This window comes from Antennarius striatus, chromosome 8 (assembly GCF_040054535.1).
Source record: "Antennarius striatus isolate MH-2024 chromosome 8, ASM4005453v1, whole genome shotgun sequence".
In the NCBI taxonomy this organism is placed as follows: Eukaryota; Metazoa; Chordata; class Actinopteri; order Lophiiformes; family Antennariidae; genus Antennarius; species Antennarius striatus.
Window position 1 is genome coordinate 17,578,202 of NC_090783.1, and position 16,873 is coordinate 17,595,074.

Genomic DNA, 16,873 nt, shown 5'->3' on the forward strand with positions numbered 1-16,873 from the left:
ATATTAGTCTAAAGCTGCTAAATATTCTACTCCATTCATTGGAACATCTCTAAATGTATATATAGGATGCATTCGGTATATTTTTGCTGAGAACAGCTGTCCACACATTGGGTTTAAGTGTATTTCAACTCTTCGGTTAAATTGTGGGTTTTTAAAATGGAAACAATGGACTGAAACAAACTGGACAGTGTTTTTACATGTTATTCTGACTTTGCCATTACTAACAACATCTGTCATGTCACCTCTAGTCATTAACTTTCTATTTATTTCCTATAATTTCTTCTTGACCATTAAATGCCTAGACCTATTTGCAATTGTAAATATGAACCTGTTCTTAATTGCTTGCCTGGTTAAATAAAGGTTAAATAAAAACCCCCAACCTATATTAATACCAATGTACAAGTATCTTCAGAAAAACATTTGTGTAAATGTGACATTCAAGCACTACCTCATCAGTGTTTGTATATTTTTATTTCTTATTTATTGTTTATTATGCAACACCATTCTCGTCCCTGTCTATTTCCACTGGAATTGTTTTTTCTGACACCCTCCCTATCTCTGTACATCCACACAAAGGGAAAGACAGGAACATTTATTTCACATATTTACTTGAACTTCAATAGCAATACGAGACATTCAAAACACTTGAGGTCAATATGTACAAAAACTCAAGGGGTTGCAGAAAAGTTGAGGTTTTATATGATCTCTAGTTCTGAAGTCAAGAGTTTGTTTGTATGAGTTTCTTCACCAACAGGTAGTGGTAGATGAGTGTTGGGAATTAAAAGTTGGTTTAGATGTAAAAATGGGATTGGTCAAGAGTTCAAAATGTGTCCATGGGGATGCGCGTAAGAGGTTTCCCAATTCATATGGATAAAATGTTTCACCGTGATACATTAAGTATACAAGAATGATGTATATACAGGCAAACACACACACACACACACACACACACACACACACACACACACACACGCGCGCACGCGCGCACACACACACACACACACACACACACAAGTTCAACACTTTCCTCCTACAGAACGTAGCTTTTTAGCCACTATAAATTCATGCATATGTTCTTTGAAGTTTTTTTTTTGGCAACACACAAGTGCTTCTTTGACACACATCTTGCTTGCTACGGGGAGAGAAAACACCCAGTTTATTAACTGATAGAAACTCAGATGATTAGCAAATAAGGATAAGCACCAATGGAATGGGAAGATACATCACAATTTCAAGAAAGATGGAGAGGGAAAAGAAGAAAACAAAATATGAGAAAGGGGAGATCTTGTGGTGATCAGGAAATAGAAGCAGCGGGAGGAGTTATCACTGTTATTGTCGTTACCATCATTAGTGGTCACTCTTCTCAACAGTGTGATCATGATCATCATTGTCATCAAGATTTCTACCAATATTGCCATCATTGCAAGTTCTTATCGTTACTTTCCTCCTCCTGCCTGGTTCCTATGCCCCGATCACCACCGCCCTAGTCACAGGCTTGTTACTCGCTGCATCTGTCCATCTTCTCCTTCAGAGGCTGGCTCCGTTGTGTACAACGCCTCTCCATTGGATGCAAGTGGTGGTGGTTGGTAAAAGGTCTGCAGGTGATTGGGTCGAGAGCCCAGCGTTGGTCGCCCAAGACCATAAGGAAGTTCCAGGGCAGATCGCTGGGGTTGGCCAGAGGGGCTGACCTCTTCTGGACCTTCAGGGCTGCTATCAGGGTATGAGAGTGTTGGAGGGGATGCTTGGGTGTAGAAGTGAGGAGGGGAACTGCTTCGGCTGTAAACTTGAGGTGAGAGGCGAGTGTAGAGATTGTTTGGAGGTGAATTTGTGCCTCGAGAAGAAAAAACATTTGTCGGAGGACAGCTTCGAGGGAAGATGCTGATGGGTGGTGAGTGTCGGTCTCCGTGATAGAGGGGGGAAAGGTTTGAATCTCGGTGGTAAATAGGAGAGGAGCCAGGGTCAAGATCAAGATCAGGGGTCAAAGGCAGAGTGAAGCTGTCAGAATCTTCTCTTTCTTTGTGGTAACAAAGGGACCCTCTTTTCGTTGCTTCAAGACCACTGCATTTGTTCTCAATCAGGAAAGATTCCTTCCCGTCTACATTCATCCCTCCTCTCCAAACATCCATTGTTTTATCCCTCTGTTTCTCCGTCTCCCGTTCAATCCCTGTTCTCCATTCATCTCTGTCCTTTAAGAACAAGGATTCATCTTTCTCTTGTTCCATCTCATTTTGCCATCCTGCAATTTCAGAATCTTTCTTCTGAGTTATAAATGTCTCTTCTTTCTCAGTCTCTGCTCCTCTCCGCCACATCTCCATCCTTCCACCTCTTTTCTCCAGCATGTGAAATTCCTCCCTCCCTCTCGCCATTCCACATCTCCAATCTTCCATTTCTCCATCTCTGTTCTTAGAGAAAAAACGCTCATCCCTCCCTCTCTCATTTCCTCCCCTCCATTCTTCAATCATTACCTCTCTTTTTGAGAGTAATGTTCCATCTTTCTCTCTATCTTTGCAACCTCCCCATGTCTCTTCACTTGTCTCCTTCTGTTTTTTAAGCAGAGGCTCTTCCAGAGCCTTATACAAAGGCAGAGACTCTTGTGGAGGAGGGGGAGGAGGAGGTGGGAGGGGCCTGTCCCGAAACCGATCCCTTTCCCTTTCCCTTTCCTTCTCTCTGTCCCTGTCTCTGTCTGTCCCTCCACATGACTCCACTGTGTTGCAGTGACGAGACATAGTACTAGGGGTGCGGCTGAGGGTGGAATACAGCCGAGCCTGAAGATCAGGAGGATGTGCTTGTGGCCTGTCCTGGAACCTGCGGCGACCCAGAGTACCCTGAAATGACCTGTCCACATCTTTAAGAGGCTCACGGGACACCAAATCTCCAGAAACATGTGTGTGTGACCAGCCATCTTGTAAGCATGATGCTGTTGTGTGATCTTGTCCAAGTGTTGTAGAATGTGTCTTAGCATCTTGTGTTTGGTTCTTCATATGCAGCCAACTCTCTTGTGTCTCATGGCGTGTGTTTGGCTGCATAGTAGAAGCCCAGCCTTCTTGGGGTGGCTGCGTATGTCGAGTTAAATTGGCGGTAAGAGTGAGTGCAGCCCTGTCATGGTGAGATCTTGCCAGGCTTCCATTGCGCTCAGGGGGGACAGGCATTGGAACTGAGGGCCGAAGGTTGCTTTGGACCAGTTCTGAGATAATCATCTTTTCAAGTGCTGCTGCATCAGAAAGGTTACGACATATCCCACCACCACTGTTTATATCTGTGGCTCCATGAGGGGTCAGAAAGGCTGGGGAGATGTCATCCCCTCCGATCCCGACTCCTTCTTCCCTCAGAAGGTCAGTGCTGCCCACCACTCCAGCCCGAGAGCCAGGTGTGGTTCCCAAACCATGGAGCGTGAATGTATTGGGGGTGTAGCCTCCATTGAGACACACACTGTCCAGTCCACAGGAATCCTGACTTTGGGACACACCACTCTCTGTTGGAAGAAAGAAGAGGCCGGTTAGAAAACATTGACTAAATAAGTAAATTTCAATAATGAATGTATGAATGAATGAACAGAGTTTTGGGTTTAAATCCCAGTTTCACTCGTAAGATTTGGACATTGCTCAATTCTTTGATGAAATGTCAGTTATGTTGCTGCATGAAAGAGAAGTATGTTTTGTTAATATGTTGCTATGTGCTATTAAGAATTATTTTGTGCAAAAAATGCACATACAGTTTATGAATGAAAGGACAGTGTGCAAGTGGACGTCGATGATTCGGGTGAGCACAAAAAAGGGGAACTCATACTCTGCATGTTTCTGAAGGTTCCTACCGGTCCATGTTGAGACAGAGAGACAGAAAGAGAGGGTCAAAAATGTTTACAATATAAGAATCTCCACAACAACAACTGAAAATATAACACCACACATGTATAGCACAAAAATGTTAATTTTTAATGCTACGCAATGTTGAATACATACAAAAAAGTCTAAGCTTGTGCAATTAATTAGTAATCTCATATAACTGGCCAATATTATCCTACATATAAAGAATACTGTACTGTTTAAGGCATATAATTGATGTAGGTTGGCATTTACCTACATATAAATACATATACAATATATATATATATATATATATATATATATATATATATATATATATATATATATATATATATATATATATATATATATATATATATATATATATATATATATGGTACAGGCCTGAAACGCACACAGCACACACACAAACACACAAGGGACTTGTAGAGCATGCAAATGATGGCGAGAGGTAGAGTGGTTGTGCTATGTTGTTATATTCTGTTGTGTTGTGAAAAAATATGAAAATCTGTTAATACTGTATGTTATTCAGTGTAAATGTTTGTATTGCCATCAAAATTTCAATATTCAGTCTCTATATTCAACGAGCAAAGAACAAGCAAACAAGTTTCAAAAGATTTATCAAAATTGAGTAACTTAAACTTCATTCCTTTAAACACTTAGTTTTGATTATTTTTTGTTTCTTTCTTTAACCTTGCCGCTGCAAGTTGATCTATAAACTCACAAGCGCTATAGTTGTAGTTAATACTACTATGCTATAGTTATTACCTAGATATATGCTTTTAAATAGATCTTTCCAATGGGACATAAGCATTACGTAAAGTACAGTGAGTACTCACTGGTAAAAGGACAGTTGAGAAAGTAAGCATTGAGTAGGACTTATGAGCAAGCAGTGTAGAATTCATAGACAAATGTCAGTAAATTGTAATAAAAATTTACCTGTGGAGTTGAAGGGTTGATTGTATCCATGGGTCAGCATTGTGTCATAGGGAGAAGTTCCAGCATGAGTTTGCAATACTGGATTATTAAGTAAATGGTTCCCCAAAGCTACTGTGGATAGACAGTCAGAGAAGAAAATATGTCGATTCACATTCTTGAACAACAATATCATCATTTAAAAGAAAAAAGTATGTACCTCTGTTTAAAGTTGGGGTGTTGTTAACATCTGCAGCTATAAAAGATGATTCTGTCTGTCGGCGAACAGTATCATTCCACATCCTCCTGATACGACTCTAGAACAGAATTTTTCCATAAAATATCAATGGATAAGACACAGAGAGAGACAGACATAATGGTATAGTTTAGTGCCATGCACCTGTCTATTAGCTGTAGCCCTCCGGCTTTGACTGCTTGAATACCGGCTGTTAGAGCGCAAAGGAGCACCCTTCACTGATTCTGGAGAGCTGGATGTGGAAGTGACGCAGCATTGTGAGAGACGCAGGCATCTACCATAGTCCTTCTGGCCCTGTATACAATATTTATGTGTTTAGTCACAAATGATGATGTTATCTACAGCAAATTGCCCTTACATAATGTCAAATACACAGAGACATACCTTCCTGGCAAGGCTGCAGTGCAGTATGGTGATTAGGAGTGTCTGTGCTGTGTTGAGGGAGGAGAAAAGGTAAGCGAGGAGGAGAGATGGAGTAGACAGAAACATTAAGCCTGAAGACCAGGTAACGCTCTGCAGGAACAGCAGTGTCAGGGAGCCAACCGTCCATGCCCTGGAGATATGAGAATAAGCAAGACATGAGATAAAATGCATTTTAGTTTTATTCATGCATACAAGTTTAGTCTTGTTAATGTGTAAGAAAGCTTTTCTTAGAACATTTGATAGCTCAAATAGCAGCCCAAACATAGGAAAAGGGTGAGGTGGAGTGTGTCTGATTCATTCCTGTTAGCCAGTTCAGACAGGGCTTACAAACAATAACTTCTATTAGGGTGGCACAATCCTCAAATTCCCCCAAGCATGAAATTTACAGGAAAACCCCCCAATAAATTCTATTATGATCAATTTTGAGTGTTGCCTCACACCACTGTCATGGAGAGTAATTACAGTCTTTTCATGAAGTTATTTGTCTTTACCATACCCCCATTGCTATGTCTTATGCCATGCCCACAGTCTCTCCCCTTTTAAGTTAGGAAACAAATGTCTCCTAGTTGACACAAAATGAATGAATACTTGTATGAGAACAGTATTGCCAGCTTAGACACCATATGTGCTGCCCTACAGGTCTGGACTGGCACCAAGGGCAGTAAGTAAAGCACCATATATAAAACTGGAGTTTACTATGGGAGTCAGTACATACAGACGTATCCAATAACTAGCATTGTGTGAACTCTTTTGAGTTCAATATTAGAGAATGTCATTTATACTGTATTTCAAAGTCCGAAGTCAGACTGGCAGACTGGTAAAATGTTTTTTTCTTTATTACAGACCAAATGAATAATTTCATGGCAAACCAAAAAGTGATCCCTTTGTCCTCACAATAATACTACAACAAACTGTCATTCCCACTCAAAAAGTAGTTTTGGTTTGAGGGTATATATTTTTCATAACATACGGTTATTGAAAAGGTTTGCCTTTAACATACATCAACAAGTGTTTTTTGTGACTGGATATTCAAATTCCGATTATTCACTGTGCTGCCTTTTTCATTTGCTGGCTTTATTAAAACTAGAGCATGGGAGCATGAGTGTATATACCTCAGATTGTCGTGGCGACTGGAGTCTGGCTTCAAAGCAGCAGTGCCGTGCATTTTATGTAAGGTCATCACCAAAACAACCAAGTTCAACTGAGTTTAAAATGAGAAAAAAGTTTAACATCTAATAACTCAACATGATGTTATTACATGTCCATAAACAGGGACATAAAAACATAGTATTGCACAGCCTCTCACAGTAATGATGACAGCAACAGGTCCGAGGAAGCTCCAAATGAAGTAACTGTCTGTTCGTAGAAAGCATCTACACCAGAGAAACATGGACAGACGCACAAACACACAGACGCACGCACGCACGTACGCACACACACACACACACACATACACACACACACACACATACACAGAGAGAGAGAGAGAGAGAGAGAGAGAGAGAGAGAGAGAGAGAGAGAGAGAGAGAGAGAGAGAGAGAGAGAGAGAGAGACAAATTAAATCCACCAAATAACAAAAGCAAAGGAAAAACCAACTGTCCCCTTTCAAAATAACCATACACACATGAGCCAACTCACGTGGCGTTTGAACTGTAACCTCTGAAGTCTACCGCTGCAGACACAGCCACCACCAGCCCAGGAACAGAGTATCCACATAGGTAGAAATACTTCCTCCTGGAGTTATGTCCCTCAAATACCTCCCGCTGCAGCAAGTACAACTCCACACCCTCCAGACACAACCAGCAAAACACTGAGAGCAGTGAGAAGTGCAGCAGGCCAGCAATGATCGAACAAACAATCTAGAAATGTAGACAGAGCAGGAAAGAACATTTCACAAAATGCTTTAAAATGCGAAAGTACTAATTACCAGAAATAATAAATATTTAAGCTACAGTAATTCAAAACACTCTAGTGTAGTTTGCAGAGCACTCACTGTGAATTTAGTCTTATTGGCTCCAACAAGGAAGAGCAGTTCAGTAACAAGCAAGTTGGACCAAAGGTTGCAGTGGATGGTGCTATGATCTGTATGCCAGGGCAACCCCTGGCAGCACAGGGTGGTAAGGCAGGTGGCTAAACACACCAGCGCTACAGAGATGCCAACCCATGAAACCACATTGACCAGAAGCTCCTCTACACCGACCCTGGTCTGATAGTGAAGAAAGCATTGAGAGATCAGCTGTATCCGAACATAAAGAGGAAATACACTGTGAAACTTTTGTGTTGTGTTTGTGAGCACATGTGAATGCATTTTGTAGACTATAGCACTAGTAGCACACACGTCTTTAATTAATTAACATCCCTGAAACGGAAAAACTGACACTTGCACAAAAGAAAACATCTTATAAAGAAGCATAATTTTTGAACTCCTGCATTCATCATTTTCCCTCTTGTAGTTACCACCTCTGGTTTTGATTTAAAAAAACATTTTGGATTGCACCACAGAGGTGAAGACCAACTGTGCTACAGCCAGTAAGTGCTATCTTTACTGCAGTAGAAATTCCACTCTGAAACACTATCCTATCATTGCATGTGCACAAATTTATATGGATAAAGCTACATGCTATAGCTTGATTATAGTTTTGTAAAAATCAAGCAAAAACACAAAACACCAATATACTGTAACTTTAATCTGTTGTCAGCCTTTCATTAAAGTGGACTGAATACTTTTGTAAGTTGTTTTCCTGGTATCACTTACAACAGGCTGCTGATATGTCATGAGGACAGCATAACTGGACAGATGGTTGCAGGCACAGGTTGTGTGTGTATTGTTGGTGACTACCAGTCTACAGCCCTGCATAGACCACCTGCCACTCCCAGAGACCCCCGACGTGTTCCAAAAAGAGCAGTTAGGGCCGAAATGGTTCTCCAGCTGTGGAGACAACAACATCAAACCATATTAGTTTCTGTAATAAACATTCAGGGACCAGATTCCATATCATCTTCTCATTCAAAAGTTTATTCTGAGGCAGAGAGTTTTCCAAACAAACCTCTAGATGCCTGAGAGTGAAGATCACTGGTTCAGTGAGGTACACTCTGTTGGATCCTCTGTGCACAGAAGCAGAGATGATATGGGAATTCACTACCAGGCTATTACGCCTGGCTTCTGAGCCTTGTCCCAGCCCCAGACTGAGCCGAAGACTGGAGTTTTGAGTGGTGAGAAAGGAGCCAAGGTTTTTAAAAAGAGTGAGGACCAGTTTCACCTGACCTACAAAGTAAAGTGACGAGAACACAGATATTTGTCCTTATGTCTTTCTTGATTATGATTTTTTTAAGCATGTAAGATAAAACAAAAATTCATTATTTTACATTTCAAATTCAATTGACATTACTTCCATACTGGTATGATCTATCAAACAAGTTATATATTATTTTTGGGTGCCACAGACCATTATTACTGTACTGTTGCAGAGCCAGAGCTGATATTCTTAGGATGCTGTCACTGTCATAGGAGTGAGGGAATAACAAGTCTTGAATGTCTGCTTCTGTATTCAAAACATACACCTCCAGATCTGTGCACACACAGGACCAAACAAACATAAACCTTTGATTAACTGTTATTTCTCATGAGGTCTAAAACGAAAATGTTAGGAAATGCCACTTACCAACATTTGGTTCCCTGTCACTGAAACGTCCTTCATAGAGATTGTTAGCCAATAGAAATGCTCCTTTTTCCACTGCATCCAAAAGTAGAGATGCCGAGCGTGATTGGTCAACAGTGCTCATATCTGCCCAGGACACTAAGGCCTCAGGCCCCAGCAGATTATCAACTGTTTGGACAACTGCCTGATGAGAAGGAAGACTGTGTTGCATTTCTGCTCTTCACAATCTAATTGTCTACCTATTTGCCCGTCTGTCTGTCTATGTGTCTTACCTCAACATAAGCTCTGCATGTGCGCTCCCTCTTCTGTAGCTGAAAACAAGAAAAAGATCTATTAGGATCAACATGACTGACATATACATGCTCATTACCAGGAAAGTCAAGCAGAATTCCCCATTTGCTCTGACTACACAATCTACCTTGTTATAATTGCGGGCCGCTGATTCTTTATTGGCTGGTCTCAAGGCCTGGAGTTGGGAGTCCAGGATATCCAACAGCTGTTCAATTAGCCTGACAGACATGCTGACATCACCAGCATAAACCCGCCCCCTTGTCAGATTGACCAGCTCTCCAGCAATATTAGCCGCATTTTCTCCACTCTTAATCTGAAGTGAGACAGGTGTGTTGATAACATCAAATAATTTGACATTTATGTGTGTCGGTGTGTGTGTGTGTTTGTGTGTGTGTGTGTTTGAGAGACTCTGTGACTATGTGACTGTGAATGTGTAAGTAGGACTAACCTTTTGTGCAATTTGGCTAACCCAGGGAGAAGTACAGTTGGAAAGATCAGGTCCTCTAGAGCTCCAAACCACTGGAGACTGCATACACTGATAGGAGGCTATACCTACAGAGACAGACAGTGAAACAGACCAGAAAACATAAAGACCTTAAAATGTTTTTTCTTTATTAATACATTAAACAATGTTTATTTTTAAGTTAGCTAGACTGATAATGACAAATAGTTTTTGTTGCTTTTTGTTGATTATGTGCAATTGGTTTGTTTGATTGTTGCATATGTTGATTAAAATGTATTTGGTTTAGAATACATTTGTTGAAGTACAAGGAATACAGCACTTACATCATAACTACAAATTCCTTTTCAGAAATACATGTACATTTCTACAGCTAATACATTGCAATAATTCCAAGGTGTTACCATGGAAACAATGTCCAGACCATTCAACTTGATTAGGACAAGATAAAAAAGGGCACAGGCTTATCTCTATGATTGACATTGCAGGGAGCTCACAATACTTCTAATTTCTTTCTCATTTGAGAGCTAGTTCAAAGAAAGGGTAGCCAAATGGGCATCTCTGAACACACGCCTCTGTCACACCTACCCAGTGATCCTTTAGGACAGGGCCTTTCCACTGTATCACCCTTCAGGGTGGAAGGCCACTGAACTCCTCGTGCTACGCGGCCCTCACACCCGCTCACCTGACCAGGGCCCCCAGGAGCTAAAGGGATACGTAAAGGTGGACGTGGGGTCAGAGGGACCATAGCTGTTATTGGCCGCTGGTCAAAAGGTCCTCGGTTAATGACACCAATTGGGTGTGAAGCCGATGGGCGCACTGGAGTCAAAGCAACAGTAGCCGTGTAGGAGCGAACTGTTGTCATCAGAGAGGAGAGGGGACCTGTTAGGATGAAATAATAATAATTCACCAGTGTCATTATATGTGTGGGCTGAATTAAAAAGGTATATATGTTACACAAACCTTTGGTGGGTGGCGGTGGTGTGAACTGTAGTGGGTACCTCAGCACATAATAGTTATTCCAAACATACAGTTGGTTGTCTCTGGGGTTGTAGTCTATGGAGGAAATGTACTGGTAAGGGTTCGGAAATGGTATTTGAATGGGCAACTCCTGTCCACGGCTGGTGTCGTAGGCATAAACCACCATGTCATTGCCGACTCGGCCCTCCGCCTGCCCCTCATCATCCTGGAAGATGGAGCGCACAGCGTAGAGCACACCACAGGCCATGAAGGCATTGCTAGCTCCACGTTTGTCAAAGTCAGTTGCCCATGTACCCTCAAAACGCAGGGTGTATGGATTCACCTGCAAAGATTAGAAGACTCAGTAATAAAACTCCTCCTTCTCGTGTCTTTCAAGTTATCAATCTGTTCATTACTCCTGCAGTACCTGGCTGACCACAATGCATCCATTATTGGCTTCAGTTGAGTAGATCACCCAAAGGCCATTCTCGTCCACTGCAAGATCAATATCTGACTTTCCTCCCCAGCGGTAAGGTGAGGTGTCGTGGTAGTTGGCATTGATTACCACTGCTTCGCCACTCTTGATGCGTGTCCGCAGGTCATATTTTACCAGGTTGCGTGTTCGCTCCTTGTTGTAAAACACGGCACCATCATATACCACAAAACCTGTACCATCCACACGGCTAGGCAGCCTAGGACAGAGATGGATGAAAAGTATATTGAATGCATGCAAATTTACTTTCTCATTTGGAATATGATTATCCTGCGTGAAAATATAATACGGGCGGCATGGTGGTGCAGGGGGTAGCGCTGTCACCACACAGCAAGGCGGTTCTGGGTTCGAGTCCCACTTTGTGTGGAGTTTGCTGTTCTCCCCATGTCTGCGTGGGTTCTCTCCGGGTTCTCTGGTTTCCTCCCACCTCCAAAAACATGCGCTTCAAGTTAATTGCCCGGAGGTGTGAGTGTGTGTGTGCATGGTTGTCTATCTCCATGTTGCGTGTTGCACTGGCGTGGTGGCCGGGGTTTCCCCCACCTCACGCCCTAAGCCAGCTGGGATAGGCTCCAGCTCTCCGTGACCCGCAACGGCGGATAAAGTGGTGTAGGAAGATGGATGGATGGAAAATATGATACAATAGAATAATCCCTTGTTACTCGTGGTTAATGTGTTCCAGGATTTTCGAAAAACTAATATCCGCGATATAGCAAGCAAATACTTATCTTATTATTTATGTTTAATTTAAACATTTATGAACCCTCTCGATACTATATTTAAACCAGCAGCACGTTTGGGAGCCACTGCAATAGTTTCACAAAGAAAAAACTCCACTTCACTAGGCAAAAGTAAACTCTCAGGAGGAACTGTGAGTCTCGGAACGCAGTGCACACACAGATGCTGTCAATCAAGAGCATGCGCGTACGGTGTAGTGTGACTACAGCTCATGGGAGACACTTGCTCCTTTTCCTTTTGCTCTCTCTCTTGTCATCGATGAGATGAAACTTGCATCTCATCGAGGAAAATATCTTCTTCTTCTCGTTTCGGCTTTTCCCTTCAGGGGTCGCCACAGCGAATCAGTTGCCTCCATCTAACCCTATCTTCTGCATCCTCTTCTCTCACACCAACTACCTTCATGTCCTCCCTCATTACATCCATAAACCTCCTCTTTGGTCTTCCTCTAGGCCTCCTGCCTGGCAGTTCAAAACTCAGCATCCTTGGAAGCACCTCCTGACCACCAGAGCCTGTCTTAACTCCTTCCTAAAAGTCATGCAACACTCATCCTTTTTTAGCTTCTACCATTTCGTCCTCTGCTCTGCCTTTGCCCTCTTCATATTCCTCACCACCAGAGTCATCCTACACACAACCATCCTATGCTGTTTGGCTACGCTCTCGCCTACCACTACTTTGCAGTCACTGATCTCCTTCAGGTTACACCGTCTACACAAAATGTAGTCTACCTGTGTGCTCCTACCACCACTCTTATAGGTCACCGTATGTTCCTGCCTCTTCTGGAAGAAAGTATTCACTATAGTATTCACTCCATCCTTTTTGCAAAGTCAACTACCATCTGTCCTTCTGCGTTCCTCTCCTGGATACCAAACCTGCCCATCACCTCCTCATCATCTCTGTTTCCTGCACCAACATGTCCATTGAAGTCTGCACAAATGACAACTCTCTCACTTCTAGGTATGCTCTGCATCACTTCATCAAAGTCCAACCAGAATTTCTCCTTCTCCTTCAGCTCACATCCCACTTGTGGAGCATATTCGCTAACAACATTGACCATCACACCTTCGATTTCTAGCTTCAGACTCATCGCTCTATCTTGACACTCTTTTCACCTCTCCTTCAAGATAACTCCTACTCCATTTCTCTTCCTATCTACACCATGATAGAATAACTTGAACCCTGCTCCTAAACATCTAGCCTTGCTACCTTTCCACCTGGTCTTTTGGACACACAGTATGTCTACCTTCCTCCTCTGCATCATGTCAACCAACTCTCTTCCTTTTCCTGTCATAGTCCTACATTCAACGTCCCTATTCTCAGTCCTATACTCTTGGCGTTCCTCTCCTCTCTCTTCCTACGGACACACTTTCATCCTCTCCTTCTTCAACCAGACAGTAGTGCAATTTACACCAGCACCCTGTAGGTCAACAACACCAATGTCGGTTGTTGTTAACCTGGGCCTCGACCGATCCGGTATGGAAGTGATAGGTTTGATTTGCATGTTTGATTTGGCAAAAGTTTTATGTCGGATACCCTTCCTGACACAACCCTCTGTATTTATCCGCGCTTGGGACCGGCACCATAACACACTGGCTTGTGCCATCTCGTGGTTGCATTCATCGAGGACAGTTATATATGGTATATAATTTTAATCACAGTTTAAAAAATCTTTGATGTTGTGAATCTGCGCATCTTTAAGCACAAACAAGCGAGAAGTGTAAGTAGAAAAGTTCGACAACATTATTAGTTTTCAAATTAAGGCGTTTGTCTTTAAATTTTAGTCCAGTTTGATTTGAAACTCCTTTAAATTTTAAGCTAATAACACTTTGACATTATGACACAGAATTTAATTAGAGATGGTACAGATGTGGTCTGAATTGGATTTGACAGCTACAAGTGTTTTGTGACTCTCTTGTCCATGTATAATAAAAACTTAATAATGTATGAAGGTCAGACCAGATGTGTCATGAATGAAGGGAATAGAATGAGATGAAGAAGTTAATGATACAGTGGCTGAATGCACTCAATCCCAGAGTGGTTAAGCAGGAGGGAAAATGAGGCGGATGGCTGAAGAAGACTTCAGAGTTTGAAGGTTAATCGACCTGGAGGAGGTCAGAGAGGTACAGGGGGACAAGAATTTGGAGGGCCAAATAACAGCCATTAACAAGATAAAAGTCCTGAACTGATAACATAATATTTTTGGGCTAGTAATAATATTTTTTTACGTTATTGGCTGTTTATTACATTAATAGCCTGGTAAAAAAAACTTGACAAACAAATTAAAAAAACTAACCCTAACCCTTAGCCAAAAATTATTGCATTATTGGTTCAGGACTTTTATTACATTATTGGCCAGTGATTACGTTATTGGTCTATTACATTTCAAAAAGGGCAAATTTGTTGCGCAATTGGCTTTTATTTGGTTATCTGTTATTATACTATTTGGATTTCCGAATGTAAAAAGTGGATAGACAAGTGTGGCTTAAGAGTTGGGAGTGAGGGATGAACCGACAGTCGATGCTGCGGAGGTGGAAGTAAGTGGACCTGATGACACCCACGCTCAACCTGAAGGGAAGGTAAAATGTTCAACTGTGGAGAATGGATGCACCATTGAGAGCAGAATAAAATGGCACACTCAGTGATACTGAGTGAGTGTAAGTACTAAATTCCAGCCATAAATATGTAAAAAGTTGGATTTGAGTGATAAAACTATGAAATTCAATATTATCTGTTGTTTGCATTTTGAGCAGAGGAAAAAAATCACAAGTGACTAAGTGTGAAATATTCAGCTATCTTATGGGATTTTTACTGTGTGTACAGCATTACATACTGAGCAATGACTTACTTATATGTGGTAGTAACTCTGTTCTGGCGGTAGTCATCCCAGGAGGCGTACTCAAACAGCACCTCTGTCCTATATGGTGTCCATGGCATGACATACAGCCTGTCTCCTGCCTGCAGCGGGTCCTTACACCATGCCCCCGACTGATGCTCCGCTTCCAGGAGTGAGGAGGCAGGTTGGATGCTGAGCAGTGAACCGGGGCACACAAATACTGGAAGATGGGAGTTAGGGGGAGTAGACAACAAGACAAAACAAAAGAAGAAAAGGAAGGTAAATGAAGGATAGAGAAGAGTGGAAAGACGGTGGAGGCAGGTGGGGAGAGAAAATGGATTCATGCATGAACAATGGGTAGAATTAGATGCAGTAAGAAGAAAAAACAATGAAGAGAAAAAGACAGACAGAATTAAAAAACCAGTGCTGGTCTCGAGAAGCAACGTTACTTAAAAGTGTTGAAAAATCACACTTGTGTGTATGTTGTGAGTTAAAAACAGGGACACTGCAATGAAAGATGCATTTATGTGCTCTGCTGTGTGTGTGTGTGTGTGTGTGTGTGTGTGTGTGTGTGTGTGTGTGTGTGTGTGTGTGTGTGTGTGTGTGTAGGGGGTATGGTAGGTTAGGTTAGTGCTAAAAGGGTGAAAAAGAGTGTGAGGTAGAGTCAAGGACGCAGAAGGCGGAGCTAAGTTTTGCCTTGAAGTGAATGAGAGGACAGGTTAGTTTCCAATTTGATCAACCATATGTCAAATGTATAGACAAATATGTATACTGTACAGTCTCACACTGGCATGCAAATAGGCATGCACACACATTCACACACACATAAGCGGTGCTTGGTAAGCACACATTCAGACATAAATGTAATCACACAAATTTGGTCTCATTTCTCCAATGCAGATAAATAAGGGACTCTTCCTAAAAGGGAAGAAAAGGGAAAATAAGCATGAAGAGGATGTTTTGACTGGGTTGGATTAGAAAGAAAGAAAGAAAGAAAGGAAGGAAGGAAGGAAGGAAGGAAGGAAGGAAGGAAAGAAGGAAGGAAGGAAGGAAATGAAGGAAGGAAGGAAGAAAGGAAGGAAAGAAAGAAAGAAAGAAAAAGAAAGAAAGAGTGCTTGTGGGTAAAAAAGTAACTGAAGCAGAGACAGTAATGGCTGAACCTGTTTGTGTGCACAGAGACAGAGGGATCAACCAGGAAGGAACCAGAGCGGAAGAAGAACAGAGAGATAAAAGAGGAAGAGAAACTAGGTGCAGAACCTGGATAAAATTGGATAAAAGGGTAGGTATCTATACAATGAGAATGTTAAAATGAAGGGAAAAATAATAATTGTCCAAAATGACAAACAGGGCAACATCCAGCATGACTACATCAACAACATCCTAGGGTAAGAGGAAGAGAGAAATGGTAGAACAGAGGAAGAAAAGCAGAGAAAATAGGTGGGTTGAGGAAAGGAGAAATCAAAATGCTACAGTGTATTGTCTTTACCTTTTTGGTCCACTTCTACTCAAGCATAGGAAAAAAGAAGGAGAGAAAGAAAGTAAAGTCAAGGGGTGAAAGAAGGGAGATAAAGAGAGTTCAGCAAGATAGATAAGAAGAAGAAAGAAAGATTTTGATTTTTTTAAAAGCATGTTTATTCACTAAAAACAAATGACAAAATAATCACACTCACACAAAATCCAAAAGAGATTCACGCAAAAAGGAATTCACATACATAAAAATAGTAGGAAAATAATAAACGAAAGTAAACAAAATATGCATAAATAAAAAAAAAACAATGACTGCACACAAGCTTCTCATACAACACAGAACACAAGACATTCTTGACACACAAAAAGTTTGTATCTAAATCATTCATAGCTCTTCATAACAGTATTTTTAAAATGGCTTCTGCTCTGCAGTCTATCGAGCCTTCAACCTTTTTTCCTCTGCTTAAATAAATCGCCATCTTTGCTTGACCCAAAAGGAAGTTTAAAATCTGCCATTCCTTTTTTTTTTGTAATTTTCTTGTGTTTAAAACCAATAATGT

At 41.5% G+C, this 16,873-nt stretch overlaps 1 protein-coding gene across 1 annotated transcript in view; it reads right to left on the reverse strand.

Moving 5' to 3' along the window:
• Positions 1–516: 516 nt before the first annotated feature.
• The window catches only part of LOC137599846 (adhesion G protein-coupled receptor L1-like), a 48,444-nt gene continuing 32,087 nt past the window's right edge, over positions 517–16,873 (reverse strand). Inside the window, exons 5-26 of the mRNA XM_068321039.1 lie at positions 16,333–16,347; positions 14,859–15,066; positions 11,216–11,480; positions 10,792–11,131; positions 10,417–10,710; positions 9,817–9,920; positions 9,496–9,681; positions 9,350–9,388; positions 9,081–9,261; positions 8,865–8,987; positions 8,466–8,683; positions 8,174–8,347; positions 7,412–7,624; positions 7,057–7,277; positions 6,725–6,791; positions 6,531–6,619; positions 5,380–5,548; positions 5,140–5,289; positions 4,960–5,056; positions 4,764–4,874; positions 3,787–3,807; positions 517–3,472 (exon numbers count right to left, since the gene is read on the reverse strand). Coding sequence (XP_068177140.1) covers positions 1,488–3,472; positions 3,787–3,807; positions 4,764–4,874; positions 4,960–5,056; positions 5,140–5,289; positions 5,380–5,548; positions 6,531–6,619; positions 6,725–6,791; positions 7,057–7,277; positions 7,412–7,624; positions 8,174–8,347; positions 8,466–8,683; positions 8,865–8,987; positions 9,081–9,261; positions 9,350–9,388; positions 9,496–9,681; positions 9,817–9,920; positions 10,417–10,710; positions 10,792–11,131; positions 11,216–11,480; positions 14,859–15,066; positions 16,333–16,347 — 5,270 coding nt within the window. The 3' untranslated portion in view covers positions 517–1,487. The remainder of the gene's footprint in view (positions 3,473–3,786; positions 3,808–4,763; positions 4,875–4,959; positions 5,057–5,139; positions 5,290–5,379; positions 5,549–6,530; positions 6,620–6,724; positions 6,792–7,056; positions 7,278–7,411; positions 7,625–8,173; positions 8,348–8,465; positions 8,684–8,864; positions 8,988–9,080; positions 9,262–9,349; positions 9,389–9,495; positions 9,682–9,816; positions 9,921–10,416; positions 10,711–10,791; positions 11,132–11,215; positions 11,481–14,858; positions 15,067–16,332; positions 16,348–16,873) is intronic.